The 26,405-nt window shown below is 37.8% G+C and overlaps 2 protein-coding genes across 2 annotated transcripts in view; one reads left to right on the top strand and one right to left on the bottom strand.

Moving 5' to 3' along the window:
* The first annotated feature begins 1,908 nt into the window (after positions 1-1,908).
* On the top strand, positions 1,909-5,919 carry mrpl17 (mitochondrial ribosomal protein L17). The gene is made up of 3 exons (XM_008431258.2): positions 1,909-2,322; positions 5,331-5,399; positions 5,495-5,919. The coding sequence occupies exons 1-3, from the start codon at positions 2,149-2,151 to the stop codon at positions 5,753-5,755; spliced, it is 504 nt and encodes a 167-aa protein (XP_008429480.1). The 5' UTR covers positions 1,909-2,148; the 3' UTR covers positions 5,756-5,919.
* A 1,367-nt stretch (positions 5,920-7,286) lies between these two features.
* The window catches only part of tmem145 (transmembrane protein 145), a 58,328-nt gene continuing 39,209 nt past the window's right edge, over positions 7,287-26,405 (bottom strand). The window contains exons 6-15 of the mRNA XM_008431259.3: positions 25,309-25,393; positions 24,777-24,848; positions 22,559-22,627; positions 21,945-22,025; positions 21,479-21,557; positions 18,645-18,738; positions 14,979-15,151; positions 13,720-13,840; positions 13,175-13,363; positions 7,287-11,380 (exon numbers count right to left, since the gene is read on the bottom strand). Coding sequence (XP_008429481.1) covers positions 11,141-11,380; positions 13,175-13,363; positions 13,720-13,840; positions 14,979-15,151; positions 18,645-18,738; positions 21,479-21,557; positions 21,945-22,025; positions 22,559-22,627; positions 24,777-24,848; positions 25,309-25,393 — 1,203 coding nt within the window. The 3' untranslated portion in view covers positions 7,287-11,140. The remainder of the gene's footprint in view (positions 11,381-13,174; positions 13,364-13,719; positions 13,841-14,978; positions 15,152-18,644; positions 18,739-21,478; positions 21,558-21,944; positions 22,026-22,558; positions 22,628-24,776; positions 24,849-25,308; positions 25,394-26,405) is intronic.

Raw genomic sequence — 26,405 nt, forward strand, 5'->3', positions numbered from 1 at the left:
CATTTTGTTCTTGTAGCTCTCAGAGTAAGATATCAACAGGTGTCATCATCTTGGCGGTTTGTGAGCTTAAACTCTTGGTTTGTCATTTAATTTTAAAATGTGACAAGTCACTTATTATACATAAAACTTCACATACCATTGCTTTCCTGTTTATGATTTCAAGTGGTAGACCATCAGAAAGTAGTGGATAATTGTTAAGTTGAAAGATAACCAGTCATAGTGAGAAAGATTTCTGACTGAGCAGTCTAAAGAAAATTCAGCACACCACTACAACATTTACTTTTAGAGGAAAAAAATAAAACGTCTAGAATAGACAAATATATGTTTGTTTGCTTTTTTTTTGGTATCATTGGAGTCGGGTAGGATTGCTACAGACACCTGATGTGAATTCCATCTCCATAGTGTTATTAGAAATATATCAACTGAGAAAAATGTTGATGTTATGCTTCCCTGCTGAATGTCGAATGAAGCAAGGAGTCCTGTCAGGGCTTAGAGACTTCCTTTGAAATTTAAATACACTGTTTATTTGAAATGTATCCTAATCACTTACATAGGATTTCTTTGTTCTCCAGAACCCTTACATGGGGAATAAGCAGTTGTGTAAAGCAGAGCAGCAGGGAGCTGTTTCCTAGGAGTTCAGGTTGTGTGGAGAAAATTCACTTCAGTGTTCATGCTGAGACAGAAAATAAGCAACTGGTTTTTATTTCGTTTTTTTGTTTTTGTATTTGTTTTCCTCCAGCATGGATATGAGTGGTAAATTCTTCCTATGCTGCTACTAACTGTGCAATATTATATTTTACTAAATAATACTTTAATTTAGTTACACAATGTATTCAATAGATGTACGAAAATAATAAACTAAGTAATATAAGTAGAAATACACTCTGTTTCTATTATTTATTTATTCCTTCATTCATTTGTTCATTCATTCATTTGAAAAGTCAACGTCGGTTTATATCACATATGTCAAAGTCAAGGCCCGCGGGCCACATCCGGCCCGCAAATCAATTATCTATGGCCCCCTGAATGATATTTAATTACTATGAGAACCGGCCCGCAAGCCAGAGCCGCCCGCTCGTGTTTTGCCTGCAAACACTACATTTCCCATAATGCAACGGTAGCCCGCGAAGTGACTACAGCGCGCCCAAACGGCTTCATTATTCATCAGCTCATGAGCTGATTCAGAGCCTCACCCGAACATTGATGAACTTGTACAAAAGATGAGACACCTCCAAGTATCAGGCTCAGCCTCAGACAAGTGAGCATCACAGAGCAGTAACGTATTTTCAGTTTATAAGTTTCAGTTAATTTTTACATTTGTTTCTACAAGACGTGATTTTTCTTTGAATGAAGTATTGTTTGTCTGTGTGCCATATATTTTTGTATTTTATTTTATTTTATTGTATTATTTTTCAGTTGAATGGATTCAGGTAAAATTGCAGATAAGAGCCATGAGAAAGAATACAACTGATTTGATTTATTTTTTTACTTTACTATTTGAAAGCAGTGATCGGTAGGATCATAGAGCAGCACAGTAATGCATTTTCAGTTTATAATGCATGCACTTTGATTTATGCATCTATCTTGATATTAAGAAACATATTTTGTTTTTAAAAACAATTAAATTTGTTGCTGTTTGCCTCTTGAAAAATGTTTTCCCTTGAAGTTACTGACAGAGCCATAACAAAATATTGCTTTATTCATTTAATCGTTAAATAATACACTCTGTTAGGTCTTGGTTCAATAGGCTATGTGCAATCATTTCAATATGTTTTAATAAACATTAAACCAGCCCGGCCCTCAGCTTGTAGCAAATTTGTTTTTTTTGGCCCTCTGTGTATTTGACTTTGACATCCCTGGTTTATATTTATTACGTATGGTTCAGCGGAACCATGGTTTCCTAGTTTCGTGAGCAGGTCGGACACTCTCGCCGACGCACAGACAATGTCAAAGACAGTAAAGTTACCGTAGCAAACGGAGATATTTTTTCATGTTAATGTCCTCTCTTTTTTTTTCGTAAAAGGCAGACTGACGCAGCACTTCGCTCGCTCTATTAGGTGCGTAATTTTTTGCTATTTTTTTTTTTTTTTTATAGATAACTTTTGTTGAACGTGGACGCTTTTAGTGTAGTGGAACCCACGGGACGCGATGCGCCTCACACTGCAGATGCTAATCTCCCACGGCCGGGTGGCCAGGAGGATTGGCTTGGGCCCGGAGTCCCGGATCAACATGCTGCGGAACATCCTGACTGGACTGGTTCGGCATGAGAGGATAGAAACCACGAAGGTCAGAGCCGATGAAGTCCGCTTCTACGCCGAGAAGGTGAGGAAGGCTGGCAGGGGGAGGCCCGGTTCTCCCGATCAGACAGAAGCAATGGCTCAGTTCAACTCTGACTTGTTTCTCTGGAGCTCTCCAGCAAATTAGGTTAAAATGATCTCCTTTACAAGCTTCCACATATTAGAATATACAGTTGCTTAAAAAGACGGAAAATTTTTTCATATACGCCTTTTATTTTTTCAGTTATTTAAAAATGCAGATTAACTTCAATTGAAGCCATACATTAGACTCGCAACTCTTTCTTACTAAATTAGCCTAAAAGTTTCATATTCTTGTTCATTTCTCTCTGCTTAATGATATTTTTTTAAATAATTACATATTTTATACTTTGTGGAAGGGAAGAATAACCAAAAAATGTCTGACCCAAGTCGTACAGTTTAAAAAGCAATTATACCGAATTCTGGCATTTAACAAATAGATATAATTTCATTAAACTCTAAGTGACATAAAATGGGGAAACGTTTATTTGACTTAATGTGAGAGAGCCAGGACCAAAGGTTGCATATCTTTTTATATCGATGTAAACTGCTTGTTTCATCAGTATAGGGATAACAATGTCTTTATTTTTCCAGATTGTACTGCTAAATGCTGTTATTTCGATTGTTTTTTCATTTAACAAACAACCAGTGGTGTACTTTACTTAACCAGTACTGTACTTTACTTAAGTGGATTTAATAATGGGTACTTTCTACTTTTACTCCACTACATTTTACAGTAAGTATCTGTACTTTCTACTTCACTACATTTCTACAAAACTGTCGCGTTACTCGTTTCATTCAAGTCGCGTTGCTCTTTTTTTCCGTTAAAATGTGAAGTTCAGGGTCTTAAGGTGGCGCCGTAAAATCCCAGCAATAACGTGACTTAGTGTCTGTTGTCACCCATCGGCTCCACCTTTACTCGCACGCTGAGCTCCAGACATGCGCAGTGGTTTCCTCTGAGCGGGAGAAGGTGTCTGTCTAATGTCAGTAATATAATAGCGCTGCATACATCATAGATATGGCGACATGTAAAATAAGCAGCGCTTCGCTTTCACAGACGGTGGGAACTTTGTCAAACTTTTAGCGTCACTTAGAAGGAAAGCTTAAAGAAAGGTAAGCTCCGGGGACGTGATGCTAGCAAAGCTAGCTGTACAGAGACACATGTTGCATCTGCGATGAAAAAAAGTTGTCACTTATGCTCTGAATTATTGTGTGGAGGTGTTGCAAATATGGGACAACGCTGTGACCAAAGTCAGCAATATAGTGATATGACATTCAAAAACGATGCGATTCTTCTGGACGGATCTTTACTGATTAAATTTAATTCAGTTCTAAGTATTTAATATCTAGTTTTTTTTTATAGGAATGTGGATCTTTAAGATCAATTTGAGAAGCAATTTTGATAGGTAAAACTTAATTCTTTTGTCACGTAGGGCGGGGTGCTGGTCTTGGGTAGGTGGTCTTGACTACAACTCTGCTACGTGGTTCCTCCGTTGCCTGTCCTCTCCCACCCACCTTCTTTCCCCTTTATGTTGGATTTCTTTCAAAATAAAAGCCACTAGTGGCAAAAAAGTGAAGTTCATGTTATGTTAGGACAGGAGACAAGATGTTTCCATCCCTGATGCATAGAATCACATATCTAAGTCTAAACTATGTTACAGAGTAAATACAATAAAAACATGCTTTATCTGTGGCATTGTTCATAAAAATGGCACATTACTGATGTATTAAAATTAAATACGATCGGTACACTTAATGATATTGTATTAGGGATTAGGTAATGCATTAAGCAAGTACTTTTACTTTTAATACTTAAGTATTTTTAAAAGCCAGTACTTTTTTACTTTTACTGAAGTACAAATGTTAATGTGGTACTTTTACTTGAGTACATTTTTGTCTGTGTATTTGTACTTTTACTTAAGTACATTTTTTGAGTACTTTCTCCACCACTGCAAACAGCATATAGTAGAAATATTCAAAGAGCTTAAAACACTCTGCAGGCCCTTTTCAGATTTCTGCTCGGTGCGTTTTATGCACAGCACTTTGATGACAGTTTGACACCAACTACTAACAGACGCCAACAGTGATGGTGTGACGCTGATCTCGTCAATGATCTCTGGAAGCTTTCTGCCTACTCAAGGCGGTTTCTGTTTCTGCTAGACTTGGTGAAATCTCTCCAACTTTTCTCACCACTGAGCTTAAAGCAGGCCCAGAAGGTGGAGCTCCTGCATAGGCCTAAACTCCAAACTCTTTTTTTTTTTTTGCCCTGAGGATATTTGAACATGTATCCTCTTAGCTGCTGCTGATGCTAATAATGTCCTTCTCCACAGATTTCTCTCTGTAATCCTCATATCATCAATAAACGGATCACACAGCTCTGAATCCGACAACTATCAGCTGTTTTCACTCCTTAGTGTGATCAGCCAAACGAAAGGTTAAGGCTCCCCTGTGCCTAATTTTTAGTAAAATTTATTTTTTATTACAGAGTTGTTATATAATATATGCTATATTGTCTGCTGAGAAAACAATATCTCTTTAGAAAATGCAACAACATTGTATATATTTAAGTGTCTAAAATTGCACTGCTTTGTTTTGTTTTTCAGACATCTATTCAAATATTGCACAGACTGTTCAGCAGCTACTGATAAATTGATTTTCTTCAGAGTCTTCAAACAAGTTGCTCATTTATATTTTAAATTTAAATTAAACCAGGAAAGTTGTTCAATAATATATCTACACTTATTAAAATATGTCAGTTACTTATTGAGAAGTCAAATGATAAAATTTGGCCCAGCTAAGCCTCGTCTGTCCCGGGTTTTCTCCGTGTTTAAGCCTGCATGGCTTTGGGCTTCTGTAAAGCTTTCTAGTAATCCTGCAGATTCTCCTGAAGTCTGGTTGAACCTCGTGTAGAAACTCTGCTACCTGTTTGTAAATGTAATCATGCAGCACAATCTGAATTCTCCTTACACGTCAAGTCTTTCTGACTGTGGATATTTTTGTGTTTCATCTTCCCAGCTGATCGACTATGCCAAGAAAGGAGACACAGATGGGAAGGCGATGAAAATGGCCAGCTTTTGGCTCACGGTGCGCGTTTGCAGCTCTCTTCATCCTTGTGGAGGTAAAAGCTGCGTAATGGAGAGCAGTTTGTTTGAAGTTTCCCTCCTGCTCCCTCTCTCCAGGAAAAGGATCTCGTCCCGAAGCTCTTCAAAGTCCTCGCTCCGCGTTTTGAAAACCATTCAACCGGCTACACGCGGATGGCCCGGATCCCCAACAGAGAGAACCTGGACAGAGCCCAGATGGCCGTGTTGGAGTACAAAGGCAACCCGTTTCCACCTCTTTATCCCGTGAAGAAGGAGAATGAACTGACTCTCATCAACCAGCTCCTCAAAGGCTACAGAGAGGAGAGGGCGAGGGCAAGAGTGTTGGCTGCTGAAGCCTAAATACTCCCATGTTTTTTTTTGTTTTCTCATGTTGCAGAAAGAGCCTTAATGCAAGTCTTCAACATGACCAGTTTTAAAGCTCCAGTGTGATCTGAAAACAAGAACTGATCTCTAAAATAATAAATCTGATTGTGTGATAATAAAGTTTAATTTTCCAAACCAGAGTTCCAGGTTTGTCTTATGTCTTCAGTGTTGGAGTTTAAATTAATGCAGGTTCTGGTCATGGATCTTCTAAAGAAGATGAAAACTGCTGCTGCACAGGCATCTGTTAAATCTGAGCCAAAAAATAAAAAAAATAAAAATCAATGAAACCGCCTGCTGTAAACTGTTGCATGAAAAGGTTATTGATTTCTAATAAAATGTGTCTGAACCTCTTTAAGTCACAATTATGCACAAAACAATCTGATGAGCTTTGAACAGTTAAACAGAGGATTCTGTTAATGAGTTGTAAAACAGGAGATGTGGACAACAAGTTCTGCTCCCTTCATAAAGGTTGAACACGAGTGAAACCACAAAACCATCACGCAAAATTCAAATATGTGTTTCAGTGAGTAAAATAAATTCACGAAAATAGTTGAGTGATGCAATAAATGTTCTCGGTCTTAAAAGCTTGATGTTTATGCATTAAGACAAGTCTAGCTTTTTCTTACTTGCTTCGTCTGACATTAATTTTTAGTCGCTCCTGAAATCTTAACTCCTGCTGTAAGTGAATGTCAAAAATAATTTTGTATCAGTAAATCTGCGGTAGTGTTCGGTTTCTAAAGGCTCATGTTGTGCATGATTTTTTTTTGTGTGTTGCATTTCAGATCTGCAGGTCTTATTTACCTCAGTTAAGATCAATGTTCCTGATTGAAGGACAGAAAAGATTGAGCACAAATCCAATCTATGGAAGAGTTAACAATGAACACAAAGGACCATATCATCTTTTGATAGTTCTCAAGACCTTTCAGAAAATATTCTATTTGCTGATGTGCATCACATTATGACATAAAACCAAAAACATTTCAGCAAAGGATCAATAAGCTACACATCTTAATCTTTCAATGAGACTGTAATTTATTAAGAGGCAACTTTAATTATCTGCACTTCAATTAGCACTTAGCGGGTGCAGACAAAAAGGTTTATTTACCTCTTAAAATGATGACAAAAACTTTCCCTACAAACGTAAAAAAAAGAGGTTAATGGAAGTTTTTAAAACATGAATTTAGACTGAATCACAACAGAAAGAAAATAAAGATTTAATCGCAAAACATTCACTGAAAGCTCAGAAATAGCTTTGGACAGTTCAATTAGACAGACCAGCTTATCGGTAATGACTACAAAACATTTAGGTCTGCACGCTTCAGATCAGGACCGGGCTGGAAACCGTCCCCAGAGCGTTTTACTTTAATAGACCCTCGTAATGAGAACAAATCCCAAACTCGATAAACAAATATCAGATTTAGTGTTTGGACTCCTGCCCCGGTTCCTCACTGGAACGCAACGGGCTCTCAAATCAACACGGCACGCAAATAAAACAGCCAGACAACGCTTTAAATAAAACCATATTTTAATTAGTTACTTTGAGAAAAAGGATATATGTACAGCATCTTTATAATTAATATTATTTGACACCATTAAAATGCATCTGAATGGTGCTTTTGTGATGTGCTCTTAACCAGGTCGCTCTGAGTAACCTGTAAGCTGTGCTGTTCTCCGTCATGCACACATACATCTTTACTTCAAGTTCTTTCTCCACAACACTTTATGACAAATCAAACGTGAGCATTGACGACGCTTAAGCAAAGTTTCCGATATCGGTGCGCCTCTCCCCGTCTGTTCAGTCAAGTCATGGCAACAGCAGACGAAGTGGCAGACATGCCAAATACAAACCATACATATTCAGAAGCGACGATTAGTATTCTAATTCAAGTATCTGTCAGTTTCACAAAGTTACACTTCTGGAAACACTCCTACAGGTTACACACCACAGTCCTAACATCGGTACTCCATGACAACAAGTTTGCCACTGATTAAATCTGACGGCTCGAAGCTGAGCACAACAGTTTCTCTAGTTCAAGATAAAACCACCGAAATTGTTTCGAACAAAGCACGAATTATTCCCGAAAATGTCTGAAAAACCGTTTTCAGTCCGTATTTACAGGTAGGAATAATTCTCCATGAAGTATGAATACAGATTTTTTTTTTTTTTTTTTAAAGCAGTCCTATAAGATGGATCCGCACAAATAAACAGACCAAGACCAGGAACATTAAAGTGCTCCATGCAGGACAGACAAAATGTACAGTTATGTTGCTGCTTTCACAGCTTCTTCTACAAGACATTTTTCCCCCTCCCCAATATATGGGGATGAAAAATTATGAATATTTGTTCAGCTTTTTGCACAGCTTAAACATTAAGGTGTAAAAAGCCAACAAATGTAATGAGTTGTGGTTCAGATACAAGACAGGGGTGAGAATAAAGTTCCTTCTTTAAAACACTGAAGAGAGAAACAGCCTGTTGGGTACATGCTTGTTTTGGTAATTGGGTATGAAACTAAGAATTGAAAACGGCAACAAAAAACATGAGGTTATTTGATTGTAGTTTTAAAATAAAACATAAAAGTGAAATACAACCTTCTATTGTTTTGGAGTTATAACCAGATGAGCAGGCATTTAAATGTCCTTTTCTAGGTTAAAATAATTTAAATAACCAGTTAAGAAAAACAGAAGATATGTCACAAATTAAAGAAGAGTTGAAGTATTCTTGTCCAAATAGTAAAAATATATAAGATGTTTGAAGCGGACAGAGGAACCAGAGCCTCCCAAGTATCACAACATGCAACCATCACGGTTGGTTGGTTGACTAGGAATGCAAAGTAAACTGGTCAATTGTGAATATCTTAGGATTTAAATAAGAATCATATCAAATTCAAGTTAAATTTCTGCTCAACCACTTCTTAAAACAAAAAACGGCTTGTATTGCAGTTTAATATGCTGTCTTAATACTAAAATCAAATCACTCAATGTTAGTCATTCCTGATATATATTTTTTTGTTTCTTTTGAAAACCCAATTACCAAAACATGCAAAGGCATCGCTGTTTTTAAAATCACAGAATTCCCATTTTGATGGAAATCTTTACAAGAAGAATTAACCGAATAAAGTTGAAATTGTGATTGTGACCAACTTCAGCATCATCCCCGTCCTTGTGCTGTATTGCATCAGCATATTCACCAACATCCACAAACACAGACATGACAGTTAAAATCAGGGATATTCTGCATTCCAGTGAAACTAACTAAAAACAGCCCAGTATAAATAATATTTTACTAGGCATGGGCAGGTATTCGGCTTTATTATCATTATTATGAAAAGTACCATCATCAAAACCATTATGCATATTTAAGCTGCTCTAATTGACAAACTGAAGAAAGGATGTGCTAGAAAACAGAACTTTACTTTATACTGTAACTAACTTACGTCAATTTGTTCAAGAGTTTAACAAGGTTAAATGGTCACTTGTAAATAACACTTCACATTGTCAATGTTATTGATCAACTATTCACCCTCTTTACGTGCACAAAATAATTTTAAAAGAAATATGCTTTCACAGCTATGAGGAGTAGTGTTCGGTTTTTAAAATGAAAACGATTGGAAAATGTTTTAAATAGACATGAACAGACAAGTCGGCTGATGAGCGGATGATGTTCAGCTCAACCGGCTCAGACTATTGAACAGCCTGTAGGAACTGAGAAAAAAATGATCTTTTGCTGCCCAGTGGTGTAACGACACTCTTTGGTAAGGAAGTTTAGGAACTGATATTTCACATCGGTTTCATAACCACTGATCTCCACAAGCGATCAAAGCTACAAAGTTATTTAACAACCTAAAGAAAAGGATGCAATTGTTGGGTAGATGGATGTAACACTGGAGTGTGAAATTGCAAAGATACAAACTGGAGAGAACAGCGTTTCCAGTTATTAATGGTTACTAATCCTAACCGTGCTAAATATTAATAAAAGTGGCTAAAGATCTCTCAAAATATCTTTTTAAACAAATAATGTTTTAGTTTTAAAATAACAGAGAAACCCTTTTTTTCTCTCTCATACACACACGCACATTGTGACATTACCTCCTTACTTTACATACATTATCATGGCAAAATTGCAAAAACAAGTACATTTTTAATAGTGTTGCAATTATTCAGATAATTTGGAATATGCTAAAAGTTATTAACGACATGTTGGATGTTTACAAAACTAGAAAGGATCCATGAATCTCTGATGACAGGCCCTCTAATTTTAAATATTAAGTTTAAACATTTCAAAATATGTTGTGAAACTGTGGTGTTTATCTTAAAGTTACCAGAACTCAGAATATCATACCAGCCCATGCCTACGTCTACTTATAGGTTCAAAATACTGCAAGACAGCTTTGATTTGAATAGTAATTAACAAAGGTTTTGCAGTAAAAAAAAAAAAAACAAACAAAAAAAACATATTGCAGCCTATTGTATGTATTTACAGAAGTGTGGATTTCAACACACACAATAAGCGAATATTCTATGGTCACATGGAGCACATATATCTGCTTCTCGGACGGAAAATACAACACAAACATGCATGTTTTACGAGTACTGTACTTCAGGATGCCCAGACTAAATGTGACAATTTACAGTTACACATCAGTATATTGATCCAGAAAAACCAGCTCCAATGAAGGCTTATACAGTAAGAATATAAATAAACACAACAGACTCCATATACCATAAATATATCTAAGTTTTATCAAAAATGTCTTAAACATAAAAAAGTTATTGTTTATTTTTTTAATTTTAAACATAATGGCATGGGATTTCTCTGTGGTCGAAGCACCAACTGGAATGTCATGTTTAGGGGAAAGAAAACATGAATTAATCTCGTATTTTGAAATAAAACTATACATAATTGTTGCTCTCAACAGTTTTAGCTATTTACAAACTCCTCCAGGCACACCATCAAATCCTCATGAATTTTTGAATAAAAGTATTTCAAGAATTTTGTTCATTTCCACATTGTGCACAGCTATCATTCTATTGCTCCGGCTACATCCACTTTGTCATCTTTCTCCCGTGTGCCTTCAACTGGTCAACATCAAATATTTATTGCTTCTTTATTCTTTTACAACCTCAGCCTTTGCGTCTTAGCCATCTCCCCCCCTCCCCCTAGCTTCTCCATACAGGTCATTTCCATTTTCAAGTTAAAAGGACCATTTAGGGATTTACTTTTCTGATGACTTCTCATGTATGTCCCTTCATCTATAATTCTTCTGTTATTTAGGATGACCTTTTTCTCTCCCACCAGCTTTGTAAATTCTGTCTGGAGCCTTCGTCCTTTCTGCCACAGTCTTTCCCGCTTTCTCATCCATTTCATGCCTTCGTCCCAAAGCCTCCTCCACCGCCGCTCTGCATGCTGAAGTACTCTGTGAAGGATGGAAGTCGAGGGGGCATCGGGGGAGAGCGGGAGGCGGGGCGTGGGGGTATCGGAGGTGGAGGTGGCGGCAATATCATGGTTAAGTCTGCAGCGGTGGTGATTATCTTTTGTTCGCTGTTCCTCGGCACGTCGGGTCCTTTGCGAGCAACTGTCTCTTCCACGGTCTTCACCGGATCCTGGAATTAAAAAGTTTTGAGGCATCATTTATATGATAATGACAACAATTCATAACCCTGGACTTTCAACACTCTCAGCACTAAGATCTTCTGACAAATCAAAAAGCATGCTAATTTACCTCTGAGAATGTTTGACTGGGATAAAATAAAGATTTGGTTATAAACAGCAGGAAACCTACATATTGATAATCACGTTCAGCCCATCATTACCCTGAATCTGTTAACTCAAAGTACCTCACCAGTGCTCATGCATAAAACTGAATCTCATGATAAGCTGGTATTTACTCTGAAACATTACAAACCCTAATTAAAAAAAATCTGGCAACATAATTAACTGGAATTGTATTCATCTGGATCAACAGATTTCACTTTTTTACAAAGTCTCTGAAAGACTCATTTTTGAGTCTTGCCACAAACAGTTTTAGGTCAAATTAGTCTGTATGTTTGGACTAGCTTCCTAATGAAACCTTGCTTTAAATCTTCACAAAACTGTTTCAGTAATCTGACATTTGGGTTCCTCTGTATTTACAGTGTTTGTTACTAATGTACTCTAAAAAACCTCTGCAGCCGTTACAGAATAGTCAGATACATAGAGATTAAACTACACACCAGTGGACCCTATTTAGTAACAATGTGACTTCTAAGAATGATAGCTTTTACTGAAGTTTATTTAGAGGTACCACAACAAAAAGGGACATCACACACTGTAAAAGCAAAATTACAATTATCTTTGTTTACAAAGTTGGACTTTATGTCTTCTACCAATCAATTACATCTTTTAGATACAGGTTGTAGATTTCACAATAACAAATAGATTCTCAAATTTTCCCACTGAAATTTAGATTTATTTACCTTATCAGAACTTGGAATAAATAAAAGCAGATTAGAAATATTTCCAGACTTTTTAAATTGCACTGATACCAAGGTTACCATTAACAACAAACCAGGTCGCTAATCCACCACATGGTGAATTTTGTTCTGCTTAGACTTTGTAAAATTACTAATGTGGTAATGAAGTAAATATATGATGTCATGTATCAAACACATTATGGAGATGAACATCAAAACCTGTGGTTATAACTTAAGAAAACGGGGTAAAGGTCTGGTACATCCTTATAAATCCTCTTTCCCCCCACAATTTAGAATTGTTTAAAAAAAATAACATTTTTAGATGCCTGTTTGTTGCTACATTAAAGGAGTAATGCTGTAGCTGAGAATTACAGCTCTTTTTCTGTCACTCATCTCTATGTAGCGTAAAAAGCAACACCTTCAGAGCTGAAAGCAACCGAAGCAAGACAATTCATCAGAGAAAACACAACAGCTTAATTAAGCCTTGCCATGAATTTCTGCTCACACTTATATTTAATTTCACTCAAGAGTTTTAGTGTCAGGCATATTGTTATGCAATGCGTCATCCCCTGGAGGAGATAAGTATTTTGCTGAGAAATAATCCCTGAAAACACGCTCCCTCGCAAACTGCGCTGCTGCCCCAATCGCTTTCTATTTTCAGGCACTTCTGTTCGATAAGACAGCAGTTAATTTCAAGCTACGTTTGACACACAAAAAGCATCAGAAAATGAGTACACTAGAGCCCTTATCTAATTAAATGTAGCAAGCGCTGCAAAATAATGGGGAATTTATAGTGGATATTATATAGACAGTACATGCGGCGTAATATGCATCTCGTTGCGGTTTCTGGTTCTTCCTTTTGTTTCATTAGTTCTCAAATGAGATGTTCTGGGCTGCATATCAACCACTCAAATGTATCCAGGAACACATCACATTTAGACTTACTGATTGGATGGAGAAGAGCTCGGTGAAGTTGGGCTGAGAATCTCCGAGGAAGGAGCTGTTCCCATAGGCGTGGTGGGGAAAACTTTCCCCTCCCTCGCCTCCTTTGGGGCTGGACTGCAAGATCCCAATCTGGGAGGTCCGAACATGATACGGGAAATTCTTGTTGGCTGCTGATGGTCTCGTAATGACCTAAAAAAAAGAATAAATTCATGAAGAAATATAAATATTCCTTAACGTTTATTCAAGATAGCTTGGGGAATATGTCTGTAACCTATAAGCTCTAGGTAAAGACAAAGACATGAGAGGTGTGTGGTGAGGACTGAAGATATTTGACAGAACTGTACGGCCCATTAGTGAACAACGCTGCGTTTAAGGTTACGAAGAGATGGATAATGATGTGTGGAGGAGACGTTCCCGAGCTACGCAGTAAGAACTCATGGATTGTCAATTATGGATGACAGACTGTGGCAATAATGACTCCTGAATAACGCCAGCTCTACAAAAAGGTGCCGGGGTCCGCATGAGCACGTGCGTGTGGTACGAACAAGGAAAACGATGTGAGCGTAGAGGTGGATGCCGAGCTGAATGCCGTTCACAATCTTCTCCCGAGCCCATCGAGGAATCCCAAAGTTGGCGATCAGAGCCATCACAGGCACAGCGAAAAACCTGAGGAAGAAAAAAAAAAAGATAAGAGATAAGAGAGAGGAGGGAGAACATTAAAGTAACTGATGAGAGTATGGTTTGATGGTGAGAGACAGAGAGCTCAGGGAGTAAAATATGTAAAGCGCTCAGAGTGATAATGATGGAAGGAGAGAAGTGGATAATGAGGCAGGGGATAGTTGCTGCAGTGAGAGAGAGATAATATTAGTCTTTGTAATCTATGCTTCATTTTAAACCTCTACTATTAGAAGCACTGGTTGAAAAGCCGAGAAACTAAACCATCCATCTTTTTGTCTTTTTTATAAGATGTGAACCATCTAACATTAACTAACATTAACTAACATTAGCAAGAAACATATGGTTTCTTGCTAATGTTTGTGCCTCTATTTTATGTTACAACCAAAAACAACAATGAGTTTTATGGTATTTTATATGATTTTATCTGACATATTGTTTCTCGTTATTGTGACATTTAACAAACACATTCTTTTTGGTAATTCTAACTAAGTAAGAATGGTGTATGTGTCATTTTATTCAGTTTATGTCAACATCTGGTTTCAACTGTGTAAGTAATGTAAGGAGTTGGAAAGTTGAGGAAAATTTGTATTGAATTTCTGGAAACTTTTCATAGGAAGTAAAGATGGTGAATTTTCCTAAAAACATTCCATCAAATATTTATGGGAATAAACTGGGAGTCTGAGATAATTTAAACAAACTCTATCATATTTATGCATTAATAATTTTTTGTAACAAACAGTGTTTAAACTGCTTATCCTTCCATTGGGAGAGCAAAATTTCATTAAAGTGCATCCACTTTTGTAGTTGTAATGGGACAAAATGTGAAACAAGTTCAAGAAACATTATTATTTTTTCACAGGCATTGCATAATTATTCTCACACATGAAGTCTGAACAGCTCATTAATATAGATATCCTCCAGCTATCTCTCATCTGGGAATAATTATCTGCAACATAAGACGAGCACAAAGTTGGGACTTCCCCACCTCAAGCGCCTGCTATCCGCTTTAATTTTTGTTTTGACTGAACTACATAAATAATTAAAATGTAAAGATCACAGAGAAATGTACATGCCTCATCAGCTCACATGGTGCAACAGTCAGCGACAAGTGGAGATGGTGTCTCACCATAGAGTGTAAGTGGTGAAGAACGGGACATAGAAGGGCTGTTTTTCAGGGTAGTGTTTCAGCGAGACCAGCACGGCGTAGCAGAACCACACGTAAGCGACCAGCTGCAGGCCCATCAGGCCGTAGCCTGCGGGGCTGTCGTAGGCGTAAAGCACCTCACCTGGGTCAAAGAACTGGCACAGGAACACGAGACGCGTTAAAAACAAGCAGAACCTTAATACAGAGAAAATGTGCAGACTGTGTCCTATTTCATAATGATGGATTGCTCATGGGTTAGCTGATCTGCCGCGGTGACCGAGCCAAGAGCAGCTAGTTCCCGTCTGTGCGAAGGTTTGACATTGACACTTCTCCACATCTAGGGCATCGGCATGTGTGCTCACAGCTCTGTCTGGGTGTGTGTGTGTGTGTGTGTGTGTGTGAGATGTGTGTTTGCATGTGCAGACAATGGATTGTATTTCACAATCCAGTGACTGGATACAGGCTCTGACTTTACACGGTTACTCTTGCTGCTACATAATGCATAGTGCTAAGAGTTCGGCGTGGAGATGTTCGGGATGCACTCAGCCAACCAGAGCCTGGCAGACTTCAAACTGCAGTCACACAGTATCGGGTCCAAATTTCAAGTCTTAATTTCCGTTCCTCCTCCAACCTAGTTTCGCTTATTTTAGACAGAGCTCCCCAGAGTTTGAAGCTCTTAAACAGAAGGGCCTGTGCAAAAGGGCAGGCGGCTGATAAATCATACCACTTCAGAACCACGTATTGGAAGAGACGGCTGCATGCTTCAATATCAGAAATAGCACAGATACTTCTGCAGCCTTCTTCTCCTCCGGGGTCATTACCACCCTGAATTCAAAGGCTGTAATCCACCGTCTCTAAATGGGGCAGCGTTACATCTGACTGTGCAGAAGCCTTCTCACTGAGCAAAGATATATGTACTACTTTACGCTCCTCTGTGAATTATTAATTCATAAGATCATGTGCTGGTTAAATGTGTTATCCCCTTTCAGGAAGACAGAAAAAACAGGGGGGTTTACGAAGATTAAAGTTGCTCAGTATGCTGATTAGAAAAATCCAACTTTCAAGGAAATATGTAAAGATCACTAATCTGGTATTTACCACTGAAAGCAAATATTATAATATAGAATACACAGTGCATAAAAAGTTAACTTTTAATAAGAATTGTTGTATTCTTTGCTTAGGAAGCACGCTTATTCTTCTTCTTGGAATTTAAAATCTTGAACCAAAACTAATTTTTATATGTTTTTGCAGTCAAGTTGATGCATTTGTATAATTAGTAAAATGTCAATGTAATAAGTTTCTGACAGAAAAAGCCATTACAGCCCACGCTCATCTGCAGGGCACATTCTTCCATGAATATTTATGAGATTATTCAGAGAAAAAAGCTAAATAGAGCTTTAACATATGTGGACATGGTTTGCTGAGCGGTCCGTGGCCAGGAAATGCACACTAAATGCACCAGTTTCTGCCTGTGTGTTTGTTAGAATGGAAGTTACAGTAGAATAGAATAGAAAAAATAACTTTACAATCTGTTCCAACTGGGGGCTTCACCAACAAGCATTTCCACATAATTACGTAAACCCCTTAATAAATACTAAACTAAGAAACTATTAAGTCAGCTTCAGTGATACTTTGTGAAGAGGAACAAATATAAATCCCAGGCATCCATATATTTAGGATTTATTTGGCCGATTCACATATATTGGGAAAGCCAGTGGTGGGACTGTGCTCTTTTAACTCTTCTGTTGAATAGTTAATATCTATTGACCAAATCTAACTATGTCTGACTGTTGCAAACCGTAAAGTATTGACCAGTGAACAACTGGTCAAAAAAATTAACTTCAAGAATTCATTTTTAAAAGGTTCCTCTTACTAAACCGTATGGAGTTTCTCAGTTAGGTGGACTTGCAATTACGCATCATTAATTCACAAAAAGAAAAAAGCCTAAATGAAGTGCGAAAAAGTCAGAGTTCAACTCCTTGCAACGGAGTGAGACTGAAGAGACGCAGATCTAAATGTCAACAAGCTCAATGTCACAACCATAAGATGTTTAGCAGGTCAACAAACACCATGATTATCATCCTAATTAAGTCTGTGAACAAACTAAGAGCCAATTAACAAATCAGGCCTGCTGTTTTTTTTGTCATTTGTTGATGAATATTTAATTGGGTCAAGGTCTCTGCATCCTTACTTTTTATCTGGCTGACAGATTTATTGGACACTGTAACATTAAAAAGCTTTTTAACGGTGTAATAAGCAGAAGTAACTAATTAGTAGCTGTCAGACTGCAGTTAATGCCACATAGTTTCTCATCTTGCCATGTTTGTTGCCGTTTCTAAAAATGAGTTTTATGGGAATCTAAATATGAGGCCCACTTTGTGAAATATTAAAACCAACTACATATACGATGGCTGTGTAAATTGTTCTGTTTGCGCACATTGGGGTAAATGGAGAAAAATTCACAGTGTACTATGATTTCTGAGAACTAAACACATAAATATATCTATCTATTTATAAGGTCTTTTGATAGTTTCAACAAATCTTTGCATTCAACAGGTTTTATCTTTTTGTTTTTGCTATAACAGATTATCTATCCCTACAGTTTTCTAGCTGGATGTTTTTCAGTGCGCAAACAGTTCTTTACGACCATCTATAACAGCAAGAATTTCTTATTGTGTAATTTGTTTTTATTACTATTTTTACTGTCTTTATATTCTCTGCATGCATTACCAATAAGGAAAGCAGGCACACAGCAGCTTTAAACCATTTTATATTATTTTACCACATAAACACAGTTTTTCCTTTGAGGTTTCCTTTTATTGAACATAAAGAAACTGAAGTGCTTCATTTCTGATACCATGTCCAGGAGTTTTCTGCATCAATAGAAGAATAAATCAGAAAAAATGTGGTTCATCTGAAACATTAGTTTTGAGTTGTGGGTTTTTATTTTTTTTATTTTTCCTGCAGTAATATTCTTCTAAGCCTTTCCCTTGGCCCTGTTTAATCCTGTTTTTTTAAGCAAGTCATCGACTGAAATCAGTTTTTCTGAACACCTTTAGATCAGAGACACTTGCTTTAAGCATTGTGTGAGGAACAAGATTATATTTAATTTAACTTTAATTAACCTGTTTATTCTACTCTATAAAATAGCCTGACGTGACCTTTGATTTCATTTGGAGTTAAATTAATGAAGTGAATTTAATTAAATTGTGTCTGTGAAACCTAGGAACCGTAGAAACCATGCTCTCTGGGGGATGTTCTCTGGTGCTTTCCTTGCAGCTTTGAAATTCTTATGTTTCTGGAGATTAGCATTTCTGATTCACTCTGGCGGCTTCCTTGTTTTTGCCACATTGGAACAGAAACCAGAAACAATAGCCCCAGTTATGCAAGAACATGTTCAATTATTACTGTGTTTAATTTTTATTTCAATGCATGAAACTAAAAGTTGTTACGAACTTTGTGGCTGTGTTTTTGAAAATAGTATGATTCTATTCCCACAGTTACACATGCCAAAAGTTCAGACCAGCCACGATGAGCAGAGCAACTAAAGTTTAATCACCGATTTATCTGAGTAAGGATAAACTTATGGCCTTGCTGCTACGTGTAGAACTGAATGTGTGTGTAGAGAGTGTTATGTGTATACTGCACCTCTGCCTCATAGATGAAGAGGATAACATAGGTGATTGTGTAGACTGTCATGTAGATGCTCAGCTTAACAGAGCCACTGTGGCTGATCCTCGCCCTGCCACACAGGAACAAACCAGTCAGGTCAGAGGTCAGACACACATTTGAAGGAAGATAAAAATCAAACACACTCAGACGCACTAAGAGATGCACAGATGAAAGGGACAGATGCAGGTGCACGCACGCATTATGCATCTGATCGGTGATGCTGTAGCAGCTAGCTTAATGCATGAAAACAAACTGAACACGGTCGATCTCCGTTTATGAGTTGAAGGTAGCTCATAAACAGAGCAAAAAGTGGAATTTATGTTTATATGTTTGAAATAGAGGGCAAATGCTAGTTTTAAGCATTAAATTCAAAACTGCTTTTTTCAAACTTCATCATTGAACACTTTAGTCAAAAACAGGATTTCTACAAGTTTTTAGGAAGTTGGATTTAAGACTGGCTTAAAACCTAACCCGGCCCTACATTACGTATGTTATTAACATAATACAAAACTTAAACTTTTAAGAAAGTTAAATATAAGTTATTAAGTAAATAAATATAACTTTGTCTACTTGGCTCTGGCAGTTTAGTCCATTGTTTTTAACACCACGGCCATCCAACTTCAGCAAAAGACAGGCCATACAGGAAGATTCATAATGGTCATTGAAAATAGTTTCAGGAAACTACTGAAATCTTTATGTTTCAACAAAGCTTCTTCAACTTCCTTAACAACATCTAAATTCCTCAACAAAATTTCTAACTTGAAATGAATGAATTTGAAGAATAAAAATGTTGATGTTTGAAGTTAAGCACATTCGAGATATAACTAAATGAAAGACAAGACCTGGTGCGCAAAATCGTATGTTTTTTTAAGGCAAGTTGAGTGTATGGATGAATGAGTGAATGCATGAATGCTATGGGAAGCAGTTTAAGATCATCTGGACTAGCTAAAGTGCTAGTCAAGTCTGTTCTTGACAATTTACAGGTCATTTACAGTCACATATTTAGATTATTAAAATCAAGACTTCTGTAACATTTTAAAACAATGCAGAAACTGCAAGTTATGTTATAATGTTATTCTGTTCAGGTTTTGGTAAAAAGACATTTATTTAGCTTGATGTACATTTGTAGTAAATATAAAGTTTAGTCAGTCCAGAGATCACAGAATCCTCTAAATTTTGGGGTGGATATGATAACTAGAGACTAAAAAAATCTCCTAAAAAATAAGTAAGCTCATTATTTGCTCTGTCTGAATCTTCTCAGAGAAAGATGACAAAGCAAGAAAAATCCACAAAATTTGAACAGTGGTCAAAACAAAAGGCCATTTATCCATTTGTCTAACATAACATTGCATCACAAACTAATGAGAACAGGAGCTGTCACTCTATGTCTTTCCAGCCTGAAAATTGGAATTTGAAAAAAATGAATTTAGAAAACTGGCAGCACCAGTGACAGCTGAGCCAGGAAGGCACTTTTCCAGTCAGGTGTAAGATGGATAAATGCTGATGTTCCAGTGAGAAAAAGCACTCATAAATAATCTATTGTGCAGTCGAGCTGTAAGTCACAAGAAAATGTCCACTAATCCTCGCCAGAGGACGGCGGAAAAAAACAACAAACCACTACTGGAAATAATTTGACTCAAATTACTTGAAAACTACTCAACTGCCCAACATTTCAGTGCTAATATTTTATATCCTGAGGACAAAACTGTTATGCAGTCACACTATGAGTTCAGCTTCACAACACATAATTTGACTGACACATGGCATTATCATGTTGTGAGACAGGGTTGGTGGCTGTGACAATGAGGGACATTGACTTAGCTAGAAGAGACACAGAATGCAACAGACATGCAGAAGAAAAGACTAAATACATGCATACACTAGTGGTGTAACGTCTGCACAGTGATGTCTTGCATTATTAAAATACTATAATTTTCTTATTAAAATCACCCTTGTGTTTTGAAGCTATATCTGCTTTCAACCTGTATTCATCTAGTAAAGTAACTATAAGCTCCTGTCATCTATCCAGGACATACCTGGAATGACACAACACTTATGGGGAAAAGGCCACCATATTTCTAAAACAAAACCAAAAAATAAAACTTGTATTTGTCTGTTTTAATATAAAATAGGCTTGAGCGAAAACGTTGGCCATTTAATGAATGTTCTGTTTGTAACTTGCTATTTTTCTTTGGAAACAGCATTAGCAGGAGTCAAAAGTTTAGCTGCTGAAGTTTTTGCAGTTTTTGTTAATCAGAAATATTTCATAACAGCCAAATTAGGTTTTTAGGTCTAGCAGCCTTCGTTCAGCCAGCTGACCAGCATTGTGCAGCAACAGCTAGAGGAGGAAGAGTGCAGTGCTACTCTCTGCTCCATACGAAGGGAAGAAACTCAGATCATTCAAGGATCTTCTCATTTTATCAACGGGACATAAATTGCAGGAAAGGTGTGACGGCAAATTTTAGTCCAATCGTTTTTGAAGTAGTTATTAAGCTATTATGTCGTGTTGACAAGATCTGCAGTGTAAAACTTCTTACTATCCCTGCCAACAACACTTCATTATACAAGCTCTACAGAAGCCTCTGAAAATTTTGTTCTTGTGGCCAAATTATGGATAACCAGATTCTTTTAATTACAAAAAATTAAGAAACTGAGATTTTCAGTTTTCTCAAAAATATTGCCTAAGGTCTCGTTTTCCATTGAAGTCCATATCATCTACCGTCTCATTTCATGAACTGGATGCAATGTTACACCCCTAATGTGCTCACACCTAAAAGTGTAGAAAAAGGACAATGTTCCCTCTCTCCCACCTGGTGACGGTGAAACCTTTACCCAACAGTATGAGCATCAGAAGGAACACCAAGAAACTGATGGAGAACAGTAATTTCCCTGGAGACAGACGCAGAGGTAGAGAGAGAGAGAGAAGACAGAGGAGGTAATTAGGTTGTAGTTTTCGAATCTGTGACATCAGAGGGGAACAATAAAATCAGGTCATGATACACATATTGCAGACACACACACACACACGCACACGCACACACACACATACACACGCATGCATGCACGCACGCACGCACGCACGCACGCACGCACACACAGTCACATTAAGTCATATATTGTCCTGCCTACACCCATCCAACCATCTACAAGGTCTCTTCAAACATACATGCATCCATCATGGTCCACTCAACCGCTCTGCTCTGACAGTGACTGATCTTCCAGCCGGACTCTGTGTCAGTCATTCAGCCAGTGACCGATCCAGAGAGAGAAACTCACCGAGTATCTTCAGGCTGCCGTTGCCAACTCCATCCCTGGCATACAGGCCCCAGTAGACACAATGGAACATTAGGCTGAACACTGCCAAGTGGAAAAAGATGGAGGGTGGAAAGTGAAATGAGGAATATAAGAGACAAGAGGGATAGGTTAGCAGACAGTGAAGAAAGGGAGAGGAAGGCAAAGGAGACGTGGGATTAAAGCAGAGAGAAGGGAATAAAATGCAGCAACAGAAAGAAAGAAAGAAGTAGGGAGAGTTGGGAGGAGGAGACGATGAGGTGAATTCATGGGAGGCAGAAGAGAAGAGAAAGGTTTTGGGGACAAGAAAGCAACAGAGATAAGAGAGTGATAGGGAGTTGAAAGGAAGTGGAGAGGACAGCATGAAGAGAGCATTGGGGTTCATCAGTAACGAGCTTCATTGAACAATGCAGTCCTGCACATCTGCTTGCAATAGTTCCTATTCAGAACTAATCAGTGTGATAATATCTGCTCTTCAAGCGCGGATTAAGATACGAGATACTGCAACAGTGAATGAGGCTCATTGTTATCCCCGGTGCGTGCACGTGTGTGCGTCTTGATGATGTAGGTGTGTGCCTGTTCAGGACAGAAGCTCTTACCCTCCACACCTGCTGCCGTCATAAACATTTTGTAGGTTGTGTGAAGAAGCTGTCTCCCCTTCAGATTGTCTGGAGGGAGAAAAAGAAAAAACAGAAATAAGGTGATCGAGGTGCGGGTACATGTGTGTGCGTCAGGGCGACAGATAAAAAGGACTGAGAGATGCTAACAGATGGCCAAGGAGAGTGAGGGAGGTGCGGAGAGAGGGAGAAAACAGGAGAACGCAGACGAACAAGGGAACGGGCCAGATAAATAGGGAGAGCAATGATTAGTATGCTTCCATCTTGTGATGCCCATCTCCAGATGAGCCCTGATACATCTCATCTCGGTTTCCGCTACCTAATCTGAGAGGAAATATTCTTAATGCATATTTAAGCAGCCTATTTTACTACCAAAACAATGCGGTGGCCAGCGGGGGAAATGTATCAGGCGAGGGAGGATTGAAAACAACAGCTCATAGCTGCTCTGTGCTCCTAGACTCGATCTGTCAAGTGCTTTAAGGAAGAATGTCACCTAAAAATAAAACCTTCTACTGACTTTATCACCATATGACCTTTAGACCTATTTCTTAAGCTATTTTATTACATTTGTTAAACCCTGCACATTTATTGTCACTCATGTAAGCACCATAGTCCATAATCTCACAGTGGCAATTTCAGAAAAATCACCATTCCAACATCTGTCAGCATCCCTTCTGATAATATTTTGTACATCTTTTTGGCAACAAAACAGAACTTGGTCATCTAAATTTTCCAAGGCTGGAGCATACAGGGATTGTGATCTTGGACCATTTTTCTTTGTAAATTTAGCTAGATCAGGACTTTCTCAACTTTAAGGCTTCTGATCTGCAAAGTAGCAATTGTAGAGGAGACTGACCCCAAATATTGATTCAGGACACACAGATTTGTACTATGTAACTTCAGCAGATAATGATGCTGCAAAAAATTCAATAGTCGCTATATGTCATTTAGCTAATTGTGAGTAGAAATCTCTAATTCTCTTCATACACTTATAGGAGAAATATGCTTTGCCAATATCTAATATGTACAACATGTCTAATATCTACACACATTGTGAAAAGGCTAAGCTTCTTTAGCCAGGTGTCATATGTTCAGTGGGTATTTACTAAACATGTGCAAAATATCTTTAGGCCTTACAATTAAGTTTAATAAGTGAAATAGGCATTGAGATATATTCATCAGTTATGTTCAGTAGAGTAACTCTGGCTATTTATCAGTTGTGTTTGTTTCACGTTAATGTTTTGTTTCTGCACTCTTATTGTGGATCTTTGCTGTGCATCTACTCTAGCGCCATATATTCTGTATGCTGTCTTTACATCAAATGTCTTAGGTAGAGACAGATGGAAAATAGGGTTACAGTTTGGCATATTTACAAAGACCCACTACTTTGTGGTTTGACTTATATTTTTTTTCTAGATTTCAGAATAATTTATTAAATGTAAAGAAACATATAGAGCAATAAATTCAATAAATAAAAGAAAAAAAAACATCCATTCATCTGCTTGCTGACTTTTCTGTGATATTTACTAGTTTTCTTGTCATTGAAACTCTCATTAAAACAATACTAATTCAGTGTTGCCTTAATTTTTAAATAATTTATTAAAGCAGACAAAAAGTGATGTGTCTGGTTAGTTTCTGAACAGAAAAGGCACAGGACTCTACAAATTATAAGTATAATTTAGGTCTAATTTAGTTAGGTGATGCCACTAAATTAGACAAAGTCAGATAATATGACCACATGGGAAAACTTGATCTGATAATAGACTGGGACTGTGCCTGTTTTATTAAGCCTCATTTTTACTCAAGTTCTCAGTCACTTCAGGGTTTTTCATCTTAAATTTTCAAAGAAAACATATTTCAGTAAGTTAAGACCTTTGTTGGCTCCAAAACTTAACTTCTCATCTTTATGCAAAAAAAGGAACCTCTGTTTCCAGCCTAGTGTCACTCTTGTTTCTCCAAGACATGAGCTTCATCGTGATAAATGCTGAATCCTTAGAGAAGAATCTCCCTAGTTTGACCTTTACTTTTCAGGAGGAACACGGGAATCTACTTCTTTCCCATCAAGAAAACATGCAGGGTTTTTTTTTTTTAAATAGAGCCAAGGCAAAGTCCATTTAATGATTACAGAGAGCTCCAGGAGTCAAAGTAAGTTGCCCTAAAGGGGAAAGTGATTATACTAAGTAGAAAAGGTAGTACTTACATGCAAAGTAGCAGGAGAGGAGGAACACTAACGTGAAGATGACCAGGAACGTGATGTCAGTCTCCAAAATTCCTGAGAACAAAAGTTGAATGAGTTAGCAGAAGTATGAAGAAGTTTGTGATTGGAGTAAAATAATTTAAAAGCAAACACATGAGCAAGAGAGAAGTAAGTAAAAGACTTAAGGAAAGATTCACAAAATGTAAACAAATAAAAATGTAGAACGAACAGGAAAGAAAAAAACAAGAAAAAGAAAAAATCGAGTAAATAAAGTAAGTTTGGGAGAAAATAGACAGGGTGTGAGCGGACAAAGGCATTGGGGATGTAGGAATAATTCATTTAGAAGATACATGGGCATCCTATTCTCTTCATCCCTCCCTCTCAGTTCATCCATCATCATTAACTCATTCAGCCGTCCCTTCATTATTGCAATTTGTTCAGAGCAGTGTGCTTTATTGGCCGTGCTAAGTGGTGTTAGCTTGTGCCATTGGCGATCCACTCCATAATCCCTTTTGTTCCGTCTAATCATTCTCACCGAACTCATCTGCAGAAAAATGCTGCGTCCAGAAAGACTGGCCATTGGTCAGCTTCATCTCGTACTCCAGCTGCAAGCCGTCGCCCTGAGACAGAGGAGCGAAAGAGAGGAGGTTTTATTAAAAATATATATCCTCTTGCAACGTTACAGGCCACACGATCATTGTACAAAAGATGATTAATGCTTTGTGCTTTAGCGGACAGTTCTGCAGGTTATGCTGGCAGCACTAGGTAATGACTTTTAGATTTATATTTTAACAGTCTGAGGGCACTTAGCTCTGTCGCTAGAATACTGAATATCAACATTTATTACAAATACTGTAGGAAAAAAGTGTGCTTCACTGTTAAACACTAAAGACCTCAATGTGCTGAATCAGACGAGCCAAAAATCCTTAAAAAAATGTAGCTTGGAGACTGGAGAATACCTTATAGCTATTTTGGCTATGGGAGTTAATGTGATGGCAAAAATGTTACAATAAAACACAAGACGTGGCATTTGCCAGTTTCCATTTTGAAACCATGCCACAGTTTTAAAAGAATCAAAGCCACTGTTCAAATGAGGGTTTCATCTCATTCCTCATTCCTTCGGCTCGTACTGGAGACTTTTGCAGCTCAGTGTAAAGACAGAGTCAGCTTCTCCAAATCTGACATCTTGTTTCCAAATTGGAAAAGGGTGGATAGATCCCTACAGGCCAGCGGAAAGTCTCTACCCATCTGAAGATCTGAAGTACCATTGTGTGTCATTCATGAGTGACGGTAAGAAGGAGGAGGAAACGCATAGAAGGCTTGAAGTGGAACTGCTGCTCCGCTGCATCAAATTCTGAAATGGCTCTGACACCTGATCAGACATCATCCTTAAAGCCCTGCACAAACTACGCAAATGTCAAACTTGCGCAGGATCTGAACCAGTCACACCATGCAAGCTCAATATGACAGTAACTCCTTTTGCCCTGTTCCACTGATCATGCCAGACTGGATGACTGAGTTACTGAAGAAATACAAGAAACAAGAGGCTACAGACAATGGTCTAGTCCATGGACAGAAGTTACAGGTGTTGATACGCTTTTTTTATTGGAGTTGGATAAGGGAAAAAAAAGA

This window comes from Poecilia reticulata, chromosome 16 (assembly GCF_904066995.2).
Source record: "Poecilia reticulata chromosome 16, P_reticulata-male-v2, whole genome shotgun sequence".
Taxonomy (NCBI): Eukaryota; Metazoa; Chordata; class Actinopteri; order Cyprinodontiformes; family Poeciliidae; genus Poecilia; species Poecilia reticulata.